The sequence below is a fragment of the Caretta caretta genome, chromosome 3, assembly GCF_965140235.1.
Source record: "Caretta caretta isolate rCarCar2 chromosome 3, rCarCar1.hap1, whole genome shotgun sequence".
NCBI classification, from domain to species: Eukaryota; Metazoa; Chordata; order Testudines; family Cheloniidae; genus Caretta; species Caretta caretta.
Genome location: NC_134208.1, coordinates 187083068 through 187104359, shown reverse-complemented (window position 1 = coordinate 187104359; position 21292 = coordinate 187083068). Strand labels below are relative to the sequence as shown.

At 48.2% G+C, this 21292-nt stretch overlaps 1 protein-coding gene and 1 long non-coding RNA gene across 3 annotated transcripts in view; one reads left to right on the top strand and one right to left on the bottom strand.

Moving 5' to 3' along the window:
- The window catches only part of CFAP36 (cilia and flagella associated protein 36), a 99173-nt gene extending 97588 nt beyond the window's left edge, over positions 1-1585 (bottom strand). The window contains 3 exon segments of the mRNA XM_048842840.2: positions 880-1356; positions 1359-1462; positions 1464-1585. Coding sequence (XP_048698797.1) covers positions 880-1356; positions 1359-1462; positions 1464-1585 — 703 coding nt within the window.
- The window catches only part of LOC142071641 (uncharacterized), a 74751-nt gene continuing 54721 nt past the window's right edge, over positions 1263-21292 (top strand). For both annotated transcript variants that reach the window (XR_012667795.1, XR_012667796.1), the window contains exon 1: positions 1263-1618. This is a non-coding gene — a long non-coding RNA (uncharacterized LOC142071641). The remainder of the gene's footprint in view (positions 1619-21292) is intronic.

Sequence of the window (21292 nt, the reverse complement as noted above, 5' to 3'; positions counted from 1 at the left end):
TACTATCCCGTGTTGAGCATAAGCTTTCATGAGCTACAGCTCACTTCATCAGATCCTCAAATAAATTTGTTAGTCTCTAGGGTGCAACAAGTACTCCTTTTCTTTTTGTGAATACAGACTAACACAGCTGCTACTCTGAAATCTATCCCCTGTTGGAGGCACAGCACTGAGTCACTAGAAAGTAAGACTAGCAGAGCACAGATCTAAGGACCAGCTTAATGCTTTCTGAGAAGCCCTTGGGAGAAGGATGGTGCCTGACACGCAGGCAGGTCTCGCCCCCACGGAACGAGTCCGGCACATTTGCAGGCCAGATCCCAGGGCACTAACCGGCGGCCTTGTAACCAGCCGCGGCAGAGAGGCCACGCCCCGAGTAGCCGTGGTGACTGCGCTTGGGGGAGCTGGCGCTGCTACTGCGGGCCGAGAGGTCCCGCGCTCCAGAGAAGTTATAAAAGCTTTATTTACAGGGCAATGTCTTCACAGAGGCTTGGAAGCAGCATCCCCAGCCCTGCTCCAGCAGAGGTAATGGGTTGTAAAGTCCAGCTTCTCCATGCTAAATCCAGAAGGGGAATCTAGGCCTGGAACAGGGGGCCGTAGATGCACCTGCCCTCGCTTTCTAGGGTGCAAGCCGGCGCCGACGAGAAGGATCTAGGGGAGGGGCACAACGGTACCCTCAGCTCAGGGTCCCCGAGACCGCTTTAGCTTCTCTCTCAATAAACAGAAAGGGGGGCAGCGCGCACGATGAGCCGGGGCCCGAATGTCTCTCAACGGGCCTAGCAACGCCCTTCTCCCCAGTGAGCCCCTGCCACAGCGCTTTTTGAGGGGAAGGAGGGAGGCTCTGCCGCTCCAGCCCCGGGAGGGTCCCCGCCCCCTGCCTCTCACCCGCGCACTTCTGCTCCATGAACTCCAGGATGGGGATGGACCAGGCAGGCCCGCGCAGGAAGCCGGCGATGCTGTCAACCACCCACTCCACGTCCGCCTCGCCCTCCGCCGCCATCGGGGCGAGTCTGGGCCGCCGCCGACTGCCCTCGCACAAGCTCCGGGGGAACACAGGAAGGCCCGGGTAGAGTTACGGCGGCGGTTGGGGCTTCGTTAGGTCACTGTCGCAGCGGTCGTCACACAGGGAGCGCGCGCTCCGCTGAGCGTTCGATCCCGTCGCGCGCGACAGCAGCGTCACTGTGGCACGGTCCAGGTGAGACACAGGCGCCGGCGGACAGAACGTTGGGCGGGGCCGCGCCTCAGGACCAGGAGCGCACTGGAAGCAGCCAGAGCGGTCTCTGGCTGCGAGGCCACGCGCTGGCGCTGGGGGCGCGCGGGAGCGGAGGAGAGTTGACCCCGTGGGCCGTTCTGGTCCTGGTGCTGCTCCTGGACTGTAAGAACAGCCATGCGAGGGTGGGCCGCCCTGCTTTCTCCGAAAGTTCTGCCCCTGGAGCTCCGCAGCGGCCCTCGCTTCCCGGGCCAGGGGTTTCCCCCTGTCCTTACAGGCTCTTCTGCCGCTGGCTTGAACAATCCCTGAGCACCTGGCCGAGGGAGCTGCAGCAGGGTAATTACACCAGGCAACCCCCAGCATGTTGGTATAGTACGGCATGCAATGGACCAGTGCACTGTACCCAGTGAAGAGGTGAGCCACAGCAGGTCATTACTGTGGGGAGAGGTGTCTCTGTGTGGTAGCTAGAGGCTAGTGCAAACATTCCCAGAATTATAGAGACAGGCCTGGGCCCCAAATACTCTGATGTCCTGTTTACCTCTTCCCAGAGCTCTGAGACCTGTTTGCATCCTGATTTCACAAATGCTGTGGCAGAGTAGCAGCAATCAGCTGTCCCCAGGTTACCCATGAGATGATTTTTTTAAAGAGAGTTTTCTTATATTGCATATTAGTTTAACCAATATAACTTCTTGGACTTTAGAATACCCATTTTTATGCTTTTGGGAGAAATTACAAAAGCGGAGATGGAGATCATCTGGAAAATCTGGTTCATATAAATGAATTGACCTCTGACCCCAGTACTGTGCTACTTTCCCATGCTGTTCCAGAATTTTCATGAGAATGGCTGTGTGCAAGTAGGCGTACACAGGAGGACATCAAGTAACTATAGGGAGATATGTTCTGTCTCTACCGTGTTGCCTAAAATCCGTCTAATGAATTTTAATTATAAATGGCTTTTTTTACCACAGCACATTGTGAAAGGTCAGAATTGACAACCTTGATGCAAGCTACCCAACAATGACTACAGTGTTGATAAGTAGCCATTATATAGGGGACATTAATCAAAGCCCTCAAATAAGTAACAGATTGAAAAGCTGAATTCCTTTAAAACTGGAAACAAAGTTCCATCCAACCCTATTATGTTGATATTACACAGAGATTAACATAACTAAACCTGGCAAAATAATCAGAGACAAATCTATCTGCCCACATTTCAAATGATGAAAAAACTAATAGGCAAGTGAGAAAAAGTAGAATTTTGTAAGGCTCGTAACTGTTATGCTGTCAGATGTTGCATGCTAAATAACTGGTCCCAGAAGAAACCATTTCAGGAATGGAAGACTCTGCTGAGAAAACTGAATTAGGCCAGGTCTATGCTACAGACATATAGCAGTATAGCTATGTTGCTATGGGGTGTGAAAAGGCAATACCTCTGAGCGATATAGTTATACTGAACTTAACCCCTGTGTAAACAGTGCTATGTCAACGGGAGAGCTTCTCCCGCCGACAAAGCCACCATCTCTTGGGAAGGTAAATTAACTACACAGACAGGAAAGCTTTCCCATCGACATAGGATTGTCTTCACTTAAGTACTTTATCAGTGTAGTTGTGCCGATGGAGCATTTTAAGCGTAGACCTGCCCTTAGTTTAACATCTAGCTAAACTATCCAGCCAAATGATCAAAGGAGGAGCACTCACATTGTCTGCTTTTTGTGTCCTGGCTGAAGTATACTAAATATGTTTATATTATTTAAATTTGCACAGTGGAGTCTGTACATGCTTATGGGTTAAATATTGCTCACATTAGTTAGTGGGAGTCTTATTGTCTTAAATGAAAGCAAGAGTTAGGCCCTACTGAATAAGATATTTTTGTTACAGTTTGTAGTCATCTTTACTTTATATATATTATATATATCCTTTTCACATTTTCTACATCAATATGGCAGACAGTGGCCAACACTGGAGAAAGGTATAATATTATGGGTATTCTATTGTAACATCAGGGGTATCCAAAAGAGTGAGCCAAACCCACACTATCTACAAATCAAAACTCTTAATGCAGCCAGAGGACTAACACATAGTAGCACTTAGAGCTGGCAACAGTCAGCAACACCCATTGAAAGACATTTTGTTTCAGTCTAGTCCCACCAGCCTCTCTCGAACCACATCCACCTGCAACCCAACTAATGCCCCACTTCAGATATATTTGTCACTGTGATCTACTGTCCTCTCAATAGAAGCAGTCATTCCATGTCTGTAGATAGGCAAACCCCTTAGAACCCATACAACATCAACAAGCCTTGGATGTCCTGCAGATCCTTTGCGGTCAGCCTCAGGGTTAGGTATTGCACTCTGGTTGTCCATTTGCAGCATCACAATAGAAATGATCCTGGATTTCACAAAGGCCTTCTGATGAGATGGGCAGAGGACTGTGCATGAGAGGGAACCCACATCCAGGTAAGAAACTCTCCTTACTGTGTGATACCTTTTGTTTCTGCCATCTTTTTGTATCTTTTCTTCTCCTTCTCTCTTGCATCAACCTTTTTCTTCATTATTTTAACTTTACTATGTGTTTACACACAGTTCTTGGTAAATCTTCTATTGTTGGACTCTCACCAGTCTGTTGTTTGTGTCCCACTCTAGGTCTGAGTACGCTGCAGCACTGTTTTTTCATTTAGCCTTTGTGACCCAGAAACCTCTTAGTGCCAACTGGCAAGAGGCAAAGAGTGGGTGCATAGGGGCAGGGATCTCCGGAGTCTGATATGTACATTTGAGCTCCCCAAAGAATGCCATGTGAGGTCTCTTATCAAAGCCTGTGTAAGGATAAGGCCTTTGTCTGTAGCCATATTCATAGAATCATAGAATATCAGGGTTGGAAGGGACCTCAGGAGGTCATCTAGTCCAACCCCCTGCTCAAAGCAGGACCAATCCCCAACTAAATCATCCCAGACAGGGCTTTGTCAAGCCTGACCTTAAAAACTTCTAAGGAAGGCGACTCCACCACCTCCCTAGATAACCCATTCCAGTGTTTCACCACCCTCCCAGTGAAAAAGTTTTTTCTAATATCCAACCTAAACCTCCCCCACTGCAACTTGAGACCATTACTCCTTGTTCTGTCATCTGCTACCACTGAGAACAGTCTAGATCCATCCTCTTTGGAACCCCTTTCAGGTAGTTGAAAGCAGCTATCAAATCCCCCCTCATTCTTCTCAGACTAAACAATCCCAGTTCCCTCAACCTCACCTCATAAGTCATGTGTTCCAGACCCCTAATCATTTTTGTTGCCCTTCGCTGGACTCTCTCCAATTTCTCCACATCCTTCTTGTAGTGTGGGGCCCAAAACTGGACACAGTACTCCAGATGAGGCCTCACCAGTGTCGAATAGAGGGGAATGATCACGTCCCTCGATCTGCTGGCAATGCCCCTACTTATACATCTCAAAATGCCATTGGCCTTCTTGGCAACAACGGCACACTGTTGACTCATACCCAGCTTCTCGTCCACTGTAACCCCTAGGTCCTTTTCTGCAGAACTGCTGCCTAGCTATTCGGTCCCTAGTCTGTAGCGGTGCATGGGATTCTTCCATCCTAAGTGCAGGACTCTGCACTTGTCCTTGTTGAACCTCATCAGATTTTTTTTGGCCCAATACTTCTAATTTGTCTAGGTCCTTCTGTATCCTATCCCTAACCTCCAGCGTATCTACCTCTCCTCCCAGTTTAGTGTCATCTGCAAACTTGCTGAGGATGCAATCCACACCATCCTCCAGATCATTTATGAAGATATTGAACAAAACCGGCCCGAGGACCAACCCTTGGGGCACTCCACTTGATACCAGCTGCCAACTAGACATGGAGACATTGATCACTACCCGTTGAGCCCAACAATCTAGCCAACTTTCTATCCACCTTATAGTCCATTCATCCAGCCCATACTTCTTTAACTTGCTGGCAAGAATACTGTGGGAGACCGTGTCAAAAGCTTTGCTAAAGTCAAGGAACAACACGTCCACTGCTTTCCCCTCATCTACAGAGCCAGTTATCTCGTCATAGAAGGCAATTAGATAAGTCAGGCATGACTTGCCCTTGGTGAATCCATGCTGACTGTTCCTGATCACTTTCCTCTCCTCTAAGTGCTTCAGAATTGATTCCTTGAGGACCTGCTCCATGACTTTTCCAGGGACTGATGTGAGTCTGACTGACCTGTAGTTCCCAGGATCTTCCTTCTTCCCTTTTTTAAAGATGGGCACTACATTAGCCTTTTTCCAGTCGTTCAGGACTTCCCCTGATCGCCAGGAGTTTTCAAAGATAATGGCCAATGGCTCTGCAATCACATCCGCCAACTCCTTTAGCACTCTCGGATGCAACGCATCCGGCCCCATGGGCGTCCAGCTTTTCTAAATAGTCCCGAACCACTTCTTTCTCCACAGAGGGCTGGTCACCTCCTCCCCATGGTGTGCTGCCCAGTGCAGTAGTCTGGGAGCTGACCTTGTTCGTGAAGACAGAGGCAAAAAAAGCATTCAGTACATTAGCTTTTTCCACATCCTCTGTCACTAGGTTGTCTCCCTCATTCAGTAAGGGGCCCACACTTTCCTTTACTTTCTTCTTGTTGCTAAAATACCTGAAGAAACCGTTCTTGTTACTCTTAACATCTCTTGCTAGCTGCAACTCCAAGTGTGATTTGGCCTTCCTGATTTTACTCCTGCATACCCGAGCAATATTTTTATACTCTTCCCTGGTCATTTGTCCAATCTTCCACTTCTTGTAAGCTTCTTTTTTGTGTTTAAGATCAGCAAGGATTTCACTGTTAAGTCAAGCTGGTCGCCTGCCATATTTACTATTCTTTCTGCACATCGGGATGGTTTGTCCCTGTAACCTCAATAAGGATTCTTTAAAATACAGCCAGCTCTCCTGGACTCCTTTCCCCTTCATGTTATTCTCCTAGGGGATCCTGCCGATCAGTTCCCTGAGGGAGTCAAAGTCTGCTTTTCTGAAGCCCAGGGTCCGCATTCTGCTCTCTCCTTTCTTCCCTGTGTCAGGATCCTGAACTCGACTATCTCATGGTCACTGCCTCGCAGGTTCCCATCCACTTTTGCTTCCCCTACTAATTCTTCTCTGTTTGTGAGCAGCAGGTCAAGAAGAGCTCTGCCCCTAGCTGGTTCCTCCAGCACTTGCACCAGAAAATTGTCCCCTACACTTTCCAAAAACTTCCTGGATTTTCTGTGCACCACTGTATTGCTCTCCCAGCAGATATCAGGGTGATTGAAGTCTACCATGAGAACCAGGGCCTGCGATCTAGTAACTTCCATGAGTTGCCAGAAGAAAGCCTCGTCCACCTCATCCCCATGGTCCGGTGGTCTACAGCAGACTCCCACCACGACATCACCCTTGTTGCTCTCACTTCTAAACTTAATCCAGAGACTCTCAGGTTTTTCTGCAGTTTCATACCGGAGCTCTGAGCAGTCATACTGCTCCCTTACATACAATGCAACTCCCCCACCTTTTCTGCCCTGCCTGTCCTTCCTGAACAGTTTATATCCATCCATGACAGTACTCCAGTCATGTGAGTTATCCCACCAAGTCTCTGTTATTCCAATAACATCATAATTCCTTGACTGTGCCAGGACTTCCAGTTCTCCCTGCTTGTTTCCCAGGCTTCTTGCATTTGTGTATAGGCACTTGAGATAACTCGCTGATCATCCCTCTTTCTCAGTATTAGGCAGGAGCCCTGCCCTCTCGCACACTCCTGCTCATGCTTCCTCCCGGCATCCCACTTCCTCACTTACCTCAGGGCTTTGGTCTTCTTCCCCCGGTGAACCTAGTTTAAAGCCCTCCTCACTAGGTTAGCCAGCCTGCTTTCGAAGATGCTCTTCCCTCTTCATTAGATGGAGCCCGTCTCTGCCTAGCACTCCTCCTTCTTGGAACACCATCCCATGGTCAAAGAATCCAAAGCCTTCTCTCCGACACCACCTGCGTAGCCATTCGTTGACTTCCACAATTCGACAGTCTCTGCCCAGGCCTTTTCCTTCCATGGGGAGGATGGACGAGAAGACCACTAATAAGAAAGAAAGACATCAAAGAAGAACTACTCACCTCCAAGACACAGGTTAAGATCAGAGCTGCTAAGAGTCCTCTGCACAACTGTGACGTGCAGCAACCAGAATCCAGACAACACTGACCTTGCCTGGCCAACAGGGAAAGTTCGCCTGCCTGATCAGGATTGGTGAGCATAGCATTGTATGCTTAGCATGTGTATTCTGCTTGGTAATTGTCAATAAACAGAGGATAAGGATATTGCTGTGTAAGGCTCTTTCACTGGTAAAATGTCCTGCAAATCCACTGAAAATTACACCCTGAGCCCTCGGAATTGGGTAAGGGTACTTAAATTGACAGGGTTATGCCTGAGTCCTAGGAACAGAGTAAGGGTGGGTGCCCTAGAGTGTAAGGTTGCGCCTGCGCCCACAGAAGGGTAAAAGTGGGTGTGTAAATTAAGAGGGTTACACCTTGAGCCCTAGGAACTGGGTAAGGGTGGGGGCTCCTAGAGTGTGTGGGGGATTACAGATAATTTTGTGCAGGTAACACTGATTTTAACCTGGTCATCAATATCATTGTGAAACGAATATACAGATGCTCAGGGTTTAGCTGATCGCCATATCTGGGGTCGGGAAGGAATTTTCCTCTAGGGCAGATTGGAAGAGGCCCTGGAGGTTTTTCACCTTCCTCTGTAGCATGGAGCATGGGTCACTTGCTGGAGGATTCTCTGCTCCTTGAAGTCTTTAAACTACAATTTGAGGACTTCAATAGCACAGATATAGGTGTGAGGTTTTTTGCAGGAGTGGTGGGTGAAATTCTGTGGCCTGCGTTGTGCAGGAGGTCAGACTAGATGATCATAATGGTCCCTTCTGATCTAAATATCTATGAATCTATGAATCTATGTTGTTTAAGGAGCTGTGTATATACACGATATGTTAGTAAGGTCTGTGTCTAGGTCTAGGGACTGATCACCAGCAAAGGTGAAAAACAGGTTTTCTGTCACACAAGAAATATTTATCTAGCTGACTGTTTACATGTAAATTAAATATTGTATAGTTCACAGTGGGCATCCTCTCCAGTCTGAACTGAATGCTAATAAAGGATTGTGAAAACTTTTAAGGGAGAAAAGTAACAGGAAAAGTAAGCAGTGGGGTGGGAGACCCTGTCTTTAGGTACACATCAAAGGCTTGCACAAGTATCTTTGGGGGCAAAGAAGACGCCCTGTCATCCTTCATTTACGAAGTAAATGGACTGCGGGTTTTACTTCATGAAAGAGGGGTTTCAACCAGGCTTGGTTGAAAATGGTGGAAAGAACTTAGTGTGAGATAAGCTTCTTTAGACAAGAGGAAAATTTGTTAGTTAAGTTTTTTGTCTCTAGAAAGCATGTTATGATTTTGTTTTGTATGTAATCATTTGTTTCTGATATTCTTACTGTCACTTAAATCTCTGTTCTTTGATAATAAATGTATTTTTGTTTTCACTATAAATGTCTAAGTGCTGAGGTGTTAAGCAAAGTGATGGTCCTGAGTTGAATCTTACAAGTTGGTGTGCACTGTTCCTTTAGGAACAGCAGGCCAGGCAATTCTGTGAGTGTTCAGTGGATAGGAGGCTGGACACTGCAGGGAATGCTCTGAGGACTCGGGGGTTGTCATGAGCCTATTGCTACCTGTATGGAGAGACTGAGGCCTGGAAAACAGTGCTTGAGTTGCCAGAGGCTGATGGATTCAGGGAGCTGTTCCACAGCAGGGACAGATAAGACTTCCTCATGCTAAGCACAGGTGATGGTGAAGTGCCTCACAACCCTGGGTACCCAGGGGAAGCGTCACAACCTCTCTAGCACATCTTTGGCTGTTACCCGCTCACATAAATGGGACCATGCAACCCATCTTCCCTATGTCCCCAGGACCAGTGCTAACCACTCAGACTTTTCAGTAGCTTAAGCACACCTTCTAAATAAGGCAACGTTTTTGTCACGGATATTTTTAGTAAAAGTCATAGACAAAAATTCACGTAAGCCTGTGACCTGTCCCTGACTTTTACTAAAAGTATCTGTGATAAAAACGTATCCTTATTTAGAAGGTGTGCTTAAGCTACAGAAAAGTCCAAAAATATCCATGACAAAATGGGGAGGCGGTTTCAGCACCCACGGCTGCTGGGGGACCCAGGTCCCCCCACTGCTGCAAGGAGTGGGAACTCTGGGGTCCCCCTGTCCCTGGGGACTGGGCTGCTGTGGGGTCCCCTCACCCCCGCAAGGCAGCTGGATACTCAGGGGGGTCCACTCCCACCCACTGCGCCTGGGCAGCTGCAGGGTCCTCCCACCAGGGCGGGGGCTGGGAACTGCAGGGAGGCGGGCTGGGAGCTCCAGCCCAGTGGCAGAAAATGTCACTGAGGTCAATGGATGTCATGGATTCTGTGACTTCTGTGACATAATCATAGCTTTATTTCTAAAACAACTCCAACCATATGGGAACTCTGGGTTTACAGTTTAGCTATTCAGAGACACGTGATAGTAGAAAGCGAGCAGTCATATAGGCTTTTTAATAAATAATTTTTCTTAAATAATTTCTTCTTTTCTTAAATAGTTTCTTAAATAATTACTCTTAAATAGCATGAGAGCTAGACAAAATGACACCTGCACATATTTCTCTGCCTCAGTTTCTCACCACTCTGGAGGTAGTTTGGGTTTATGGCAGAGTCCTCTGAGGAGTCCAGGAGTCTCCTCTACTGCACATGGCTTCTGTTCCTAATCATGAAGTCTCTTTCCTTCCTCTAGGTCAGCTAGCTTTTGCCTTCCTTGGCTGGTCCCTCAGTTAACAGCCCCCACTCCCCCCGAACTCCACCCACAGCTAACTCTCTTCCTCTCTCCTGCCCCAAGCTTCTTTTGTACTCTGTGAATTAATCAAGTTTATGTGTCACACAACCAACAACAGATTCCTTTGTTCTGCATTCCCCAAAGCTCAACTCTTGCAGAGAAGTTGGAACAAACTGGCTTCTTCCAGCCTTCTGCCATCCTATTATTCTGTCTGGAACAGATCTCTTAATAGCTTAATAGCCCCCAATGACAGTCTCATTCAAAGATAGACTTGTAGGCTCCATTTCCTCCTTTTCTCCATCCCTTGGAGAAAGCTACATTATATTTTGTTAACATTATGTGTAAGAATCAGGATGTGAAAAATCTTGTTGCCTAGAAGCCCAGGACAAGTTGGAGTACGATCTGGACAAGTAAAAGTATCATGATTTCTGTCTGCCAGACAAAAACAAGAGAGACTTGCAGTGGGTTGCATGAGATCAGATACAGCTATACTGAGTTGCCAGTCATGGGGAAGGATGTCTGGAGGGGATGAATGTAATGAAGTGGGAATTTTTCATAAAGTTTTTATGAATCCTGTGTGTGCTTCATTTTTCCCCTATATGTTGCTTTGCTGCCATGTGGGGGAAAGAGGATTAAGTCTGCTTTCAGGGCAGACCAAAAAAACATAGGTATGTGAGTGTTGCCTACCTGTCTGAGTGGACTGAATGGAGCATTAAAAGGACTAGCCAACGCAGCTAGCAATCAACATCCCAGAGAATGGAGCTTTTTCCCACCTCTCAGAAGGGGTTTGTGAATTCAGCATGGCCCTGCCTGGAGAACAAAGGACTAGGAGGTGACCAACAGGGAGAAAATAACTGGTTTTGGAGGGCTTGTCTACACTGGCAAGTTTTGTCGATGAAACTAATGTCGACACGAAAAAATAGACAAAAGCAAAGTCACCGAGTCTACATTTTCTCCCTCTGTCGACAGATCATGTCTACATTCGGGGCACCATTGTCAACATTGTGAGCAATGCACTGTGGGTATATTTGGGCATAAGCTTTTGTGGGTAAAAAACCCCACTTCTTCAGATGCATGGAGTGAAAATTACAGATGTAGGCATTATATACTGACACATGAAGAGAAGGGAGTTACCTTACAAGTGGAGAACCAGTGTTGACAGGGCCAATTCAATTAGGGTGGATGTAGTCCACTCCCAATAATTGATGAGGAGGTGTCAATATCAGGAGAGGGAAAGTTGCTTTTGTAGTGAGCCAGCCACTCCCAGTCCCTATTCAAGCCCAAATTAATGGTGTTAAATTTGCAAATAAATTTTAGTTCTGCAGTTTCTCTTTGAAGTCTGTTTTTGAAGTTTTTTTGTGGAAGGATAGCTACTTTTAAATCTGTTATTGAATGTCCAGGGAAATTGAAGTGTTCTCTTACAGGCTTTTGTATGTTACCATTCCTGATGTCTGATTTGTGTCCATTTATTCTGTTACATAGAGACTGTCAGGTTTGGCCAATGTACATGGCAGAGGGGCATTGCTGGCACATGATGGCATATTTCACATTAGTAGATGTGCAGGTGAATGAGTCCCTGATGGTGTGGCTGATGTGTTTGGGTCCTCTGATGGTGTCGCTAGAGTAGATATGGGGACAGAGTAGGCAACGAGGTTGGTTACAGGGATTGGTTCCTGGGATAGTGTTTCTGTGGTGTGGTGTGTAGTTGCTGGTGAGTATTTGATTCAGGTTGGGGGGCTGTCTGTAAGCAAGGACTGGCCTGCCTTCCAAGGTCTGTGAGAGTGAGGGATCGTTTTCTAGGATAGGTTGTAGATCGTTTATGATTGCTGGAGAGGTTTTAGCTGGGGGCTGTATGTGATGGCCAGCGGTGTTCTTTTATTTTCCTTGTTGGACCTGTCCTGTAGTAGGTGACTTCTGGGTACCTGTCTCACTCTGTCAATCTGTTTCCTCACTTTCCCAGGTGGGTATTGTAGTTTTAAGAATGCTTGAGAAAGATCTGGTAGGTGTTTGTCTCTGTCTGAGGGATTGGAGCAAATTTGGTTGTATCTTAGGGCCTGGCTGTAGACAATGGATCATGTGATGTGTCCTGGATGGAAGCTGGAGGCATGTAGGTAAGTATAGCGGTCAGTAGGTTTCCAGTATAGGGTGGTGGTTATGTGACCATCACTTATTTGCATTGTAGTGTCCAAGAAGTGGATCTCTTGTGTGGACTGATCCAGGCTGAGGTTGATGGTGGGGTGGAAATTGTTGAAATCCAGGTGGAATTCTTCAAGGGCCTCCTTCCCATGGGTCCATATGATGAAGATGTCATCAGTGTAACACAACTAGAGGAGGGGTACTAGGGCACAAGAGCTGAGGAAGCATTGTTCTAAGTCAGCCATAAAAATGTTGGCATACTGTGGAGCCATGCGGGTACCCATAGCAGTGCCGCTGACTTGAAGGTATAAGTTGTCCCCAAATCTAAAATGATTGTGGGTGAGGACAAAGTCACAAAGCTCAGCCACCAGGTGTGCCGTAGCCTCATCAGGGATACTGTTCTTGACAGCTTGTAGTGAGGATGGACTCTAACTTCCACCCAGCCATTGCAACATGCTTCTCTACTAAAAGGGCAGCTCTCATTCTGCTGTCCTTGTGCCGCAGGTCTGGGTACCAGCTCAGCAGATAGCTCCAGGAAGGTTGCTTTACGCATCCTAAAGTTCTGTATCCCACACCTGCACGACAATGCAATGCCACCAATCAGTGCTTGTTTCCCTGGCCCAAAAGCGACGATCTGCTGTATGCAGCTGCTCTGTGAATGCCAAAAGCACTGATAAGTTGCTGCTGTCCATATCACACTCAGTTGTGTGTGATTCATTCTCTGTCAGTAACTTTGCGAGTAACTCTGCTGCCATGCACGATGTCCTCGCGGCAGTTAACAGCGCATAGGAGAGAAGTGCGGGATCCATCCTCTCTCACTTGGCTTTACCGTTTGAATAGCTAGATGCTAGGGTTGTCCAAGGAGCCCAGAGGGCTGCTATTAACATCAGAGAGGCTTTGAGGAACCACTTTGACAATGAGGGGAACTAACACATGTCTGCTTTGGAGTTGCTTCCCTGGTGCATCCATGAACAATTTTGGGGCCCGAGATCCATGCAACAAAATGCTTTAGAAGCCTTTTCCCGAGAGTGAATTGATTGCTATATGCTTTTGTAGAACACAGAATAAAAACGCTGTACCATTAAATACCTTAGCCTTTATTTATTGTTAAAAAGGGTAAAACCGCACAATGGTGTGTAGCTCCAGCTATCATTGTCCAAGCTGTGAGAGGGGGTGGAGCGATGGGGAAACTCAGGAGTGCTGTGAAGTGAAAAGGAACGTCTGGGCATAGAGGGGGTGGGGTTGGCAAAGAATTGTGCATGTGCTGCAGTGGAGGTTGATCACGGATCTGCTCAGTCTGCAGCTGTATCAAAGACTTGAGCAGCTCTGTCTGATCCTCCCTCACTTCTATCAGCCGCTCTGTCGCTTGCCTAGCAAATGCTGCATTCTCCTTTCTGTCCTGACATTCAGCTTCCCAGCACTCTTTCCGTTCCCTGGTCTGTCTCTCATCACTCTGCAGCACCTCCCTGAACATGTCTTCTTTGCTGCAGCTTGGCTTCTTCCTTGTCTGCCGAAGCCACGTGGCAGGGGTGCGTGGTGTGTTCCTCAAGGTCTTCACTGCTGTGGACAATGCACGGAAGAGGGATTGTTATATTCCAGCAAATGGTTGAAACATTTCCATAACAAGGGCCTTTTGCAACTAGTAGCAATCACTTTCTCGGTGACTTTAGGCAGGCACACAGCTCCGCGAGAACCCCAATCATGGTGAGTGACGGAAGTGGGGGGAAGGTGGTTGTGCTTTCGGACAAAACAGTCACGGCTTGCAGGGCAGATTTGCAGGGAACTCATTCTAAAATCATCACACACTTTTTCACAGGCTGCCAACCTGCTGGCTGACATCTCGCTGCTGCGGGTAAGCAGGGAAACAAGGACACAACTACTGCATGCTTGCAGCTTTCATCCCAGTCTATATGCAGCTCAGCTATGTGCCACTTTGGTCCCAGCTTCAGTGATTGCTAAATGGCATGGTACAGTTTTCTACAATGGGGGAAATAAGGCTGCAGTCCCTTGGAATCTGCGGCAGAGAATTAATCTTGGAAACCTTGGAAACTTTTCCAGAGCCTCTCTCAGGAGGATTCCCTGCAGGTCTTGATGTCCATCAACACCCTGCTTGGCCATGCAGATTAGCTACGCAGGGCAATGTCCAGCTCACATAAAACACTACCTGCCTCCCACTTTTTGATTCCCTACACAAGCCACAGCAACTTATCTGGCATCTCATCTGCTTTCTGCTCCCTGTAGAGCACTTCTGGAGTGGAGAAACGTTCCTGGCTGCATGCCACAACAGGCGACCCTGCTGGGAGCTCCACATCCTCTTCTAGCTCCATTTCTTCATCCAGAATTTTAGCCTTTGGGTTACCCCCTTTTTCTGCTGCCTCCAAAGTATCCACGGTGCTATCGGCGATGGAGGTGGGGTCACCACCGAGGATAGCATTCAGCTTCTTATAGAAGCGCCAGGTCTTAAGTGTACCATCAGAGCGATGGTTTGCCTCCCACACTTTATGGTACACCTGCCTCAGCTCCTTTGTCTTCACTCTGCACTGCTGTGTGTCCCGATCATAGCGCTTTTCACACAAGCCTCGAGAAATTTGCCCATATTTGTCCCGATTCCTACGGGTCAGTCTCAGCTGTGACTGAACAGACTCCTCTCCCCATATACTAATCAGATCCAACAGCTCAGCAGTGATCCAAGTGGGAGCACGTTTGGTGCAGTAGCCAGTCATGCTCACCTGGGAAGCCAGCAAGCAGGAAATGAGATTTAAAATTCCTGGGGCTTGCAAGGGGGAGGTGCAGGTTCAAAACGCTGACCAGAGAGGCAGCATGGGAATTGTGGGACACTTTCTGGAGGCGAATAAAACTGGGGGGACAAAAGGTGTGGTGTCTACACTGGCTGTTTGTTGACAATAAAGGGAGGGGAAAAGACAAAAGTCTCTCGCAGGGGTGGAAGTTTTTTGTCACCAAAACTGGGCGGTTTTTTTCGACAAAAGTCCCTTTGCCAGTGTAGACAAGCCCTGAAAGAGGTTGGCTGCTCTCTATTGGCACTGACTGAGGAGTCAGAGAGAGACAGAACCTGAAATGTAATGCACTACAGCTTCACCAGTGAATTGCTCTGGCTTGACCAGAATTGACTGTGCTTTAACATTTATGTCTTTATGCTAACCTAAGGACTTCCTGTGATTTGTTCCAGTTGACTAATAAATCCTACTGTTTTGAAAACTGCTTGGGTGTCCCTGCAAATACTTGCTGAGGTGCGATAGACCCTGAAGAGTGTACAAGATTCTACCAGGAGTCTATTTCAGTTGAACTCACTGGACAGAACTCATAGTGTGAAACAGGAGTGCTGGAGTCCAGAGGTTTGAGCTAAGGGTATGTCTACACTACAGAATTAGGTGGATTTTATACAAGTCAATCTTTAGTAAGCAATTTTATACAGTCGATCGCACACGTCCCATTAGGTCGGCGGAGTGCGTCCTCAATACCGTGGCGAGCATCAACTCACAGAGTGGTGCATTGTGGGTAGCTATCCCACAGTCCCCGCTGCCCATTGGAATTCTGGGTTAAGCTCCCAATGCCTGATGGGGCAAAAACATTGTCACGGTTGATTTTGGGTACATGTTGTCAGTCTCCCCTCCCTCCCTCCTTGAAAGCAATGGCAATCATTTTGTGCCTTTTTTCCTGGGTTATCCATGCAGATGTCATAGCACGGCAAGCATGGAGCCTGCTCAGCTGCACACTGCTTTTGTGAGCATTGTAAACACCTCGCGTATTATCCTGCAGTATGTTAAGAGTCTAGCTAGGAGCCACCAGCACGAGGAAGATTGTGAGGAGGACATGGACACAGATGTTCCTGAAAGCACGGGATGTGGAAGTTGGGATATCATGGCAGCATTGGGGCATGTTGATACAGTGGAACGCCGATTCTGAGCCTGGCAAACAAGCACAGACTGGTGGGAATGCATAGTGTTGCAGGTATGGGATGATTCCCAGTGGCTGCAAAACTTTCGCATGCATAAGGCCACTTTCATGAAACTGTGTGAGTTGCTTTCCCCCGCCCTGAAGTGCAGGAATACCAAGATGAAACCTGCCCTGACAGTTGAGTAGCGAGTGGCGATAGCCCTGTGGAAGCTTGCAACGCTTGACTGCTACCTGTCAGCTGGGAATCAATTCGGAGTGGGCAAATCTACCATGGAGGCTGCTGTGATCCAAATAGCCAGGGCAGTCAATACCCTTCTGCTAAGACGAGTAGTGCCTCTGGGAAATGTGCAGGTCATAATGGATGGCTTTACTGCAATGGGGTTCCCTAACTGTGGTGGGGCAATAGACGGAACGCATATCCCTATCTTGGCACCTGACCACCTTGCCAAAGAGGACATAAACTGCAAGGGGTACTTCTCAATGGTGCTGCTGCTCAATGGTGGATCACAAGGGCCGTTTCACTGACATCAATGTGGAATGTCCAGGAAAGGTGCATGACACTTGCATCTTTCGGAACTCCGGGCTGTTCGGAAAGCTGCAAGAAGGGACTTTCTTCCCAGACCAGAAAATTACCATTGAGGATGTTGAAATGCCCGTAGTTATCCTTGGGGACCCAGCCTACTCCTTGCTTCCATGGTTCATGAAGCCGTACACAGGCAGCCTGGACAGCAGTAAGGAGCAGTTCAACTATAGGCTGAGCAAGTGCAGAATGGTGGTAGAATGTGCCTTTGGACATTTAAAAGGGCGCTGGCACTGTTTGCTGAGTAGGTTAGACCTCAGCAAAAGCAATATTCCCAATCTTGTTGCTGCTTGCTGTGTGCTCCGTAATATCTATGAGAGTAAGGGGGAAATGTTTATGGCAGGGTGGGAGGTTGAGGCAAATTTTGAACAGCCAGACACCAGGGCAATTAGAAGAGCACACTGAGGTGTGCTGCACATTAGAGAGTCTTTGAAAAACAGTTTCATGACTGACCAGGCTACGGTGTGACAGTTGTGTGTGTTTTCTCCGCAAATAGGGGCCGGCCATCAAAGGGCAGGTCCTGCATAGACTGCTGGGCCTCAGTGGACAACCCAGAGACAAGCAGCCAAGAGGCTTGCCACATGAAGAAAGAATCATCAAATCATAGAATATTAGGGTTGAAGAGATAGCGGAAGCCATTGTGCGGGCAGCAGCAGCAGCGTCTGATGCCACCTGGAGGGCTGCCCTGGCCACCGTTATGCCCTCATCGAGGATCGCTCAGAAGTCCTTCTTGGAATCCTTGGGAAGCGACCCTTTGAACTTGGCCATGGCTTGCCACATATTGAAGTCTCAGAGGGTAGAAAGGAGTCGGACCGCTGCTCCGGTGCCAGAGTGAGTGCCGACTCCATTAGGATCACTCTTAGATGGATATTGTGCTCCTTTTTCATCCTACGTTTGAAGGACTTGCAGATATGGTACTCATCATTTATGTGCCCTTCGCCTAAGCACCTTAGGCAGCTGGTATGTGGATTGCTGATGGGCATAGGCCGTTTGCAGCGATCACAAGGCTTAAAGCCTTGATACCAGGGCATGCCCCAACCCCCTGCTGGGTCCCATCCCAGACTAACGAAGAGTTCGAGAACAACTACTAAGGGTAACTAAGAAACTACTTTCAGAGTAACAGCCATGTTAGTCTATATTCGCAAAAAGAAAAGGAGTACTTGTGGCACCTTAGAGACTAACCAATTTATTTGAGCATAAGCTTTCATGAGCTACAGCTCACTATCCAATGAAGTGAGCTGTAGCTCATGAAAGCTTATGCTCAAATAAATTGGTTAGTCTCTAAGGTGCCACAAGTACTCCTTTTCTTTTTAAGAAACTATTAACTATATATAACTATATATAACAATTTTACAGGATTTCAAAGTTTGCAAGAACAGGGAACAAAACAATGCTAGTCGAAGAAGCAGACATTCCAGCACCGTCACTGGCGGCAAGAAGGAACTGAGGGTGGGGGGAGCTGAGAGTGCCCCTTATACCGCGCCATGCGGGCACCAGTCCAGAGAGTGCCAGAGCCGGTCCCCTATGGATACTGCTGAGGGAAAAACTTCTGGCACCGGTGCATGTGGCAAACACACACACCTAATATGGAATGGACATAAGCAAGCACTTGAAGAAGAATCTATTGCTTCCCAACTGAGACTTTGAGCTAAATTACTATATATTGTCAGTGCTATTTTAAAGTAAAACTTCTAATGTCTAAATAATATTATGGACGACTTGCATCTTTCTTGAAACCTAGATGTGATCATACAGAATACAACTAATCTGGCAGCTGTTGAATATTCATTGTCAGTGTGTTTGACAATATGTTTTGTTCCTGATTTCCCCTTCAGGCTGGTAGAGAATATTGCAATTGCTATACTGGATCAGACCAGTGGTCCATCTAGTACAATATCCTGTCTGACAGTGGCTAGAATCAAATGCTTCAGAGATTGGCAGAGACAACTATTCTGTGCTGATGTGGGGGGGAGACACAATTTAAAGATTCACCTCCCCGAACAACTTGAGTCCTGCCTCGCTAGGTACACCCCCCCTTACCCTCAGCAGCTCCTCCCTGAAGCTCCCAACTGTTTGCTGCACCTCTCCCTGCAGCCACAGCTTGCCAGCTCCAGGAGCTGCCACACAGGGAGTGATGCATGGGGGGGGGCATATGGGGTTAAATGCCCCCCCCCCGCCAGATTCCTGCTTGCCTTGCTGGGGAAGGGGGAGAGATGGGCTCTGTCCTGTTCCTGCTGCACCTCTTCCCAGCATGTTCAGCCCCATCCCTGGCAGCTGGGCCTGGGCAGGGAGTGGAGGGGACGGGCTGCTGCCGCCTCCCCAGCTGGGCTTTCTCTCAGGCCCGCGGCTGTGCTGCACAGAGGCAGTGACCTGGAGTGGCCATTTTCAGCCGGCGTGAGAAGTGACTTCATCTTGCCCCCTCCACTCCATTTCCTTCGCAGGTCCGCCTGCCGGGGAGAGCGGCTGAGCGAGCTGGAAATGTGCCAGAGAGGGAGGCACAGCGGGAGAAAGAGAGAGACCACCCCTCTGCACGTAACTCTAGTGGGGCAAGGAGAGCGCAGTGGCCCTAGGTTGGGCACATAGCAGGGGGTTCCTGGAAAAAGAGCTGGGAGCAGGTTCCCTGGCCTCTGCTTAGCCAGAGGTAGGGGTACTGCCCGCGTCTCCTCTGCTGAGGTGTCCACGAGGGTGTGGAGCCACTGTGGTGCTGGGAGTGCTCCTCACTCCTGTGGTCCCAGCCCCCCTGGAGCCAGCAGGATTGGCTGCCCTGCCCCGCCCCATGGAGATTGGGCTGGAAGTTCCTCCCAGAGGCAACATGTGGGGTGGTTACATGTCCCCCCTTTACCTTGTGCCCACCCAGTATTAGCAGGCATGACTCACCTCTTGGGGCATATGACATCCCCCTCCACCCCCCAATGTCTACCATTGGCCATTATCTTTGAAAACTCCTGGCGATCGGGGAAGGTCCCGGTTGACTGGAAAAAGGCTAATGTAGTGCCCATCTTTAAAAAAGAGAAGAAGGAGGATCAGGGGAACTATAGGCCAGTCAGCCTCACCTCGGTCCCTGGAAAAATCATGGAGCAGGTCCTCAAGGAATCCATTTTTAAGCACTTAGATGAGAGGAAAGTGATCAGGAACATTCAGCATGGATTCACCAAGGGCAAGTCATGCCTGACTAACCTAATTGCCTTCTATGATAAGATAACTGGCTCTGTGGATGAGGGGAAAGCAGTGGACATTTTATTCCTTGACTTTAGCAAAGCTTTTGATATGATCCCCCACAGTATTCTTGCCAACAAGTTAAAGAAGTATGGGCTGGATGAAGGAACTATAAGGTGGATAGAAAGCTGGCTAGATCGTTGGGCTCAACAGGTAGTGATCAATGGCTCCATGTCTAGTTGGCAGCCAGTATCAAGCGGAGTGCTCCAAGGGTCGGTCCTGGGGCCAGTTTTGTTCAATATCTTCATTAATGATCTGGAGGATGGTGTGGACTGCACCCTCAGCAAGTTTGCAGATGACACTAAACTGGGAGGAGAGGTAGATACGCTGGAGGTTAGGGATAGGATACAGAGGGACCTAGACAAATTAGAAGTATTGGGCCAAAAGAAATCTGATGGGGTTCAACAAGGACAAGTGCAGAGTCTGCACTTAGGACGGAAGAATCCCATGCACTGCTACAGACTAGGGACCGAGTAGCTAGGCAGCAGTTCTGCAGAAAAGAACCTAGGGATTACAGTGGATTAGAAGCTGGATATGAGTCAACAGTTTGCCTTTGTTGCCAAGAAGGCTGACGGCATTTTTGGGCTATATAAGTAGGAGCATTGCCAGCAGATCGAGGGATGTGATTCAACATTGGTGAGGCCTCATCTGGAGTACTGTGTCCAGTTTTGGGCCCCACACTACAAGAAGGATGTGGAAAAATTGGAAAGAGTCCAGTGGAGGGCAACAAAAATTATTAGGGGGCTGGAGCACATGACTTATGAGGAGAGGCTGAGGGAACTGGGATTGTTTAGTCTGCAGAAGAGAATAATGAGGAGGGATTTGATAGCTGCTTTCAACTACCTGAAAGGGGGTTCCAAAGAGGGTGGATCTAGACTGTTCTCAGTGGTAGAAGATGACAGGACAAGGAGTAATGGTCTCAAGTTGCAGTGGGGGAGGTTTAGGTTGGCTATTAGGAAAAACTTTTTCACTAGGAGGGTGGTGAAGCACTGGAATGGGTTACCTAGGGAGGTGGTGGAATCTCCTTCCTTAGAGTTTTTTAAGGTCAGGCTTGACAAAGCCCTGTCTGGGATGATTTAGTTGGTGATTGGTCCTGCTTTGAGCAGGGGGTTGGACTAGATGACCTCCTGAGGTCCCTTCCAACCCTGATATTCTATGATTCTATGACTACAGCCAGGGTCTGTCAACACCTGGTGAGCCACATGGCAGCATGCACTTACGTGGTCCGCCATGCTCGGCTTTGGATGCGGCTCCTGCAACAATGGCTGGCGACTGTCTATTCCCAGTCCCGAGACCCCCTGGAAAAGATCGTTACCATTCCCCAGGTGATACTTACCTTGCTGCGGTGGTGTACCGACTACAGAACAGTCCTGGAAGGGGTTCTGTTCAACAGCCCTCCC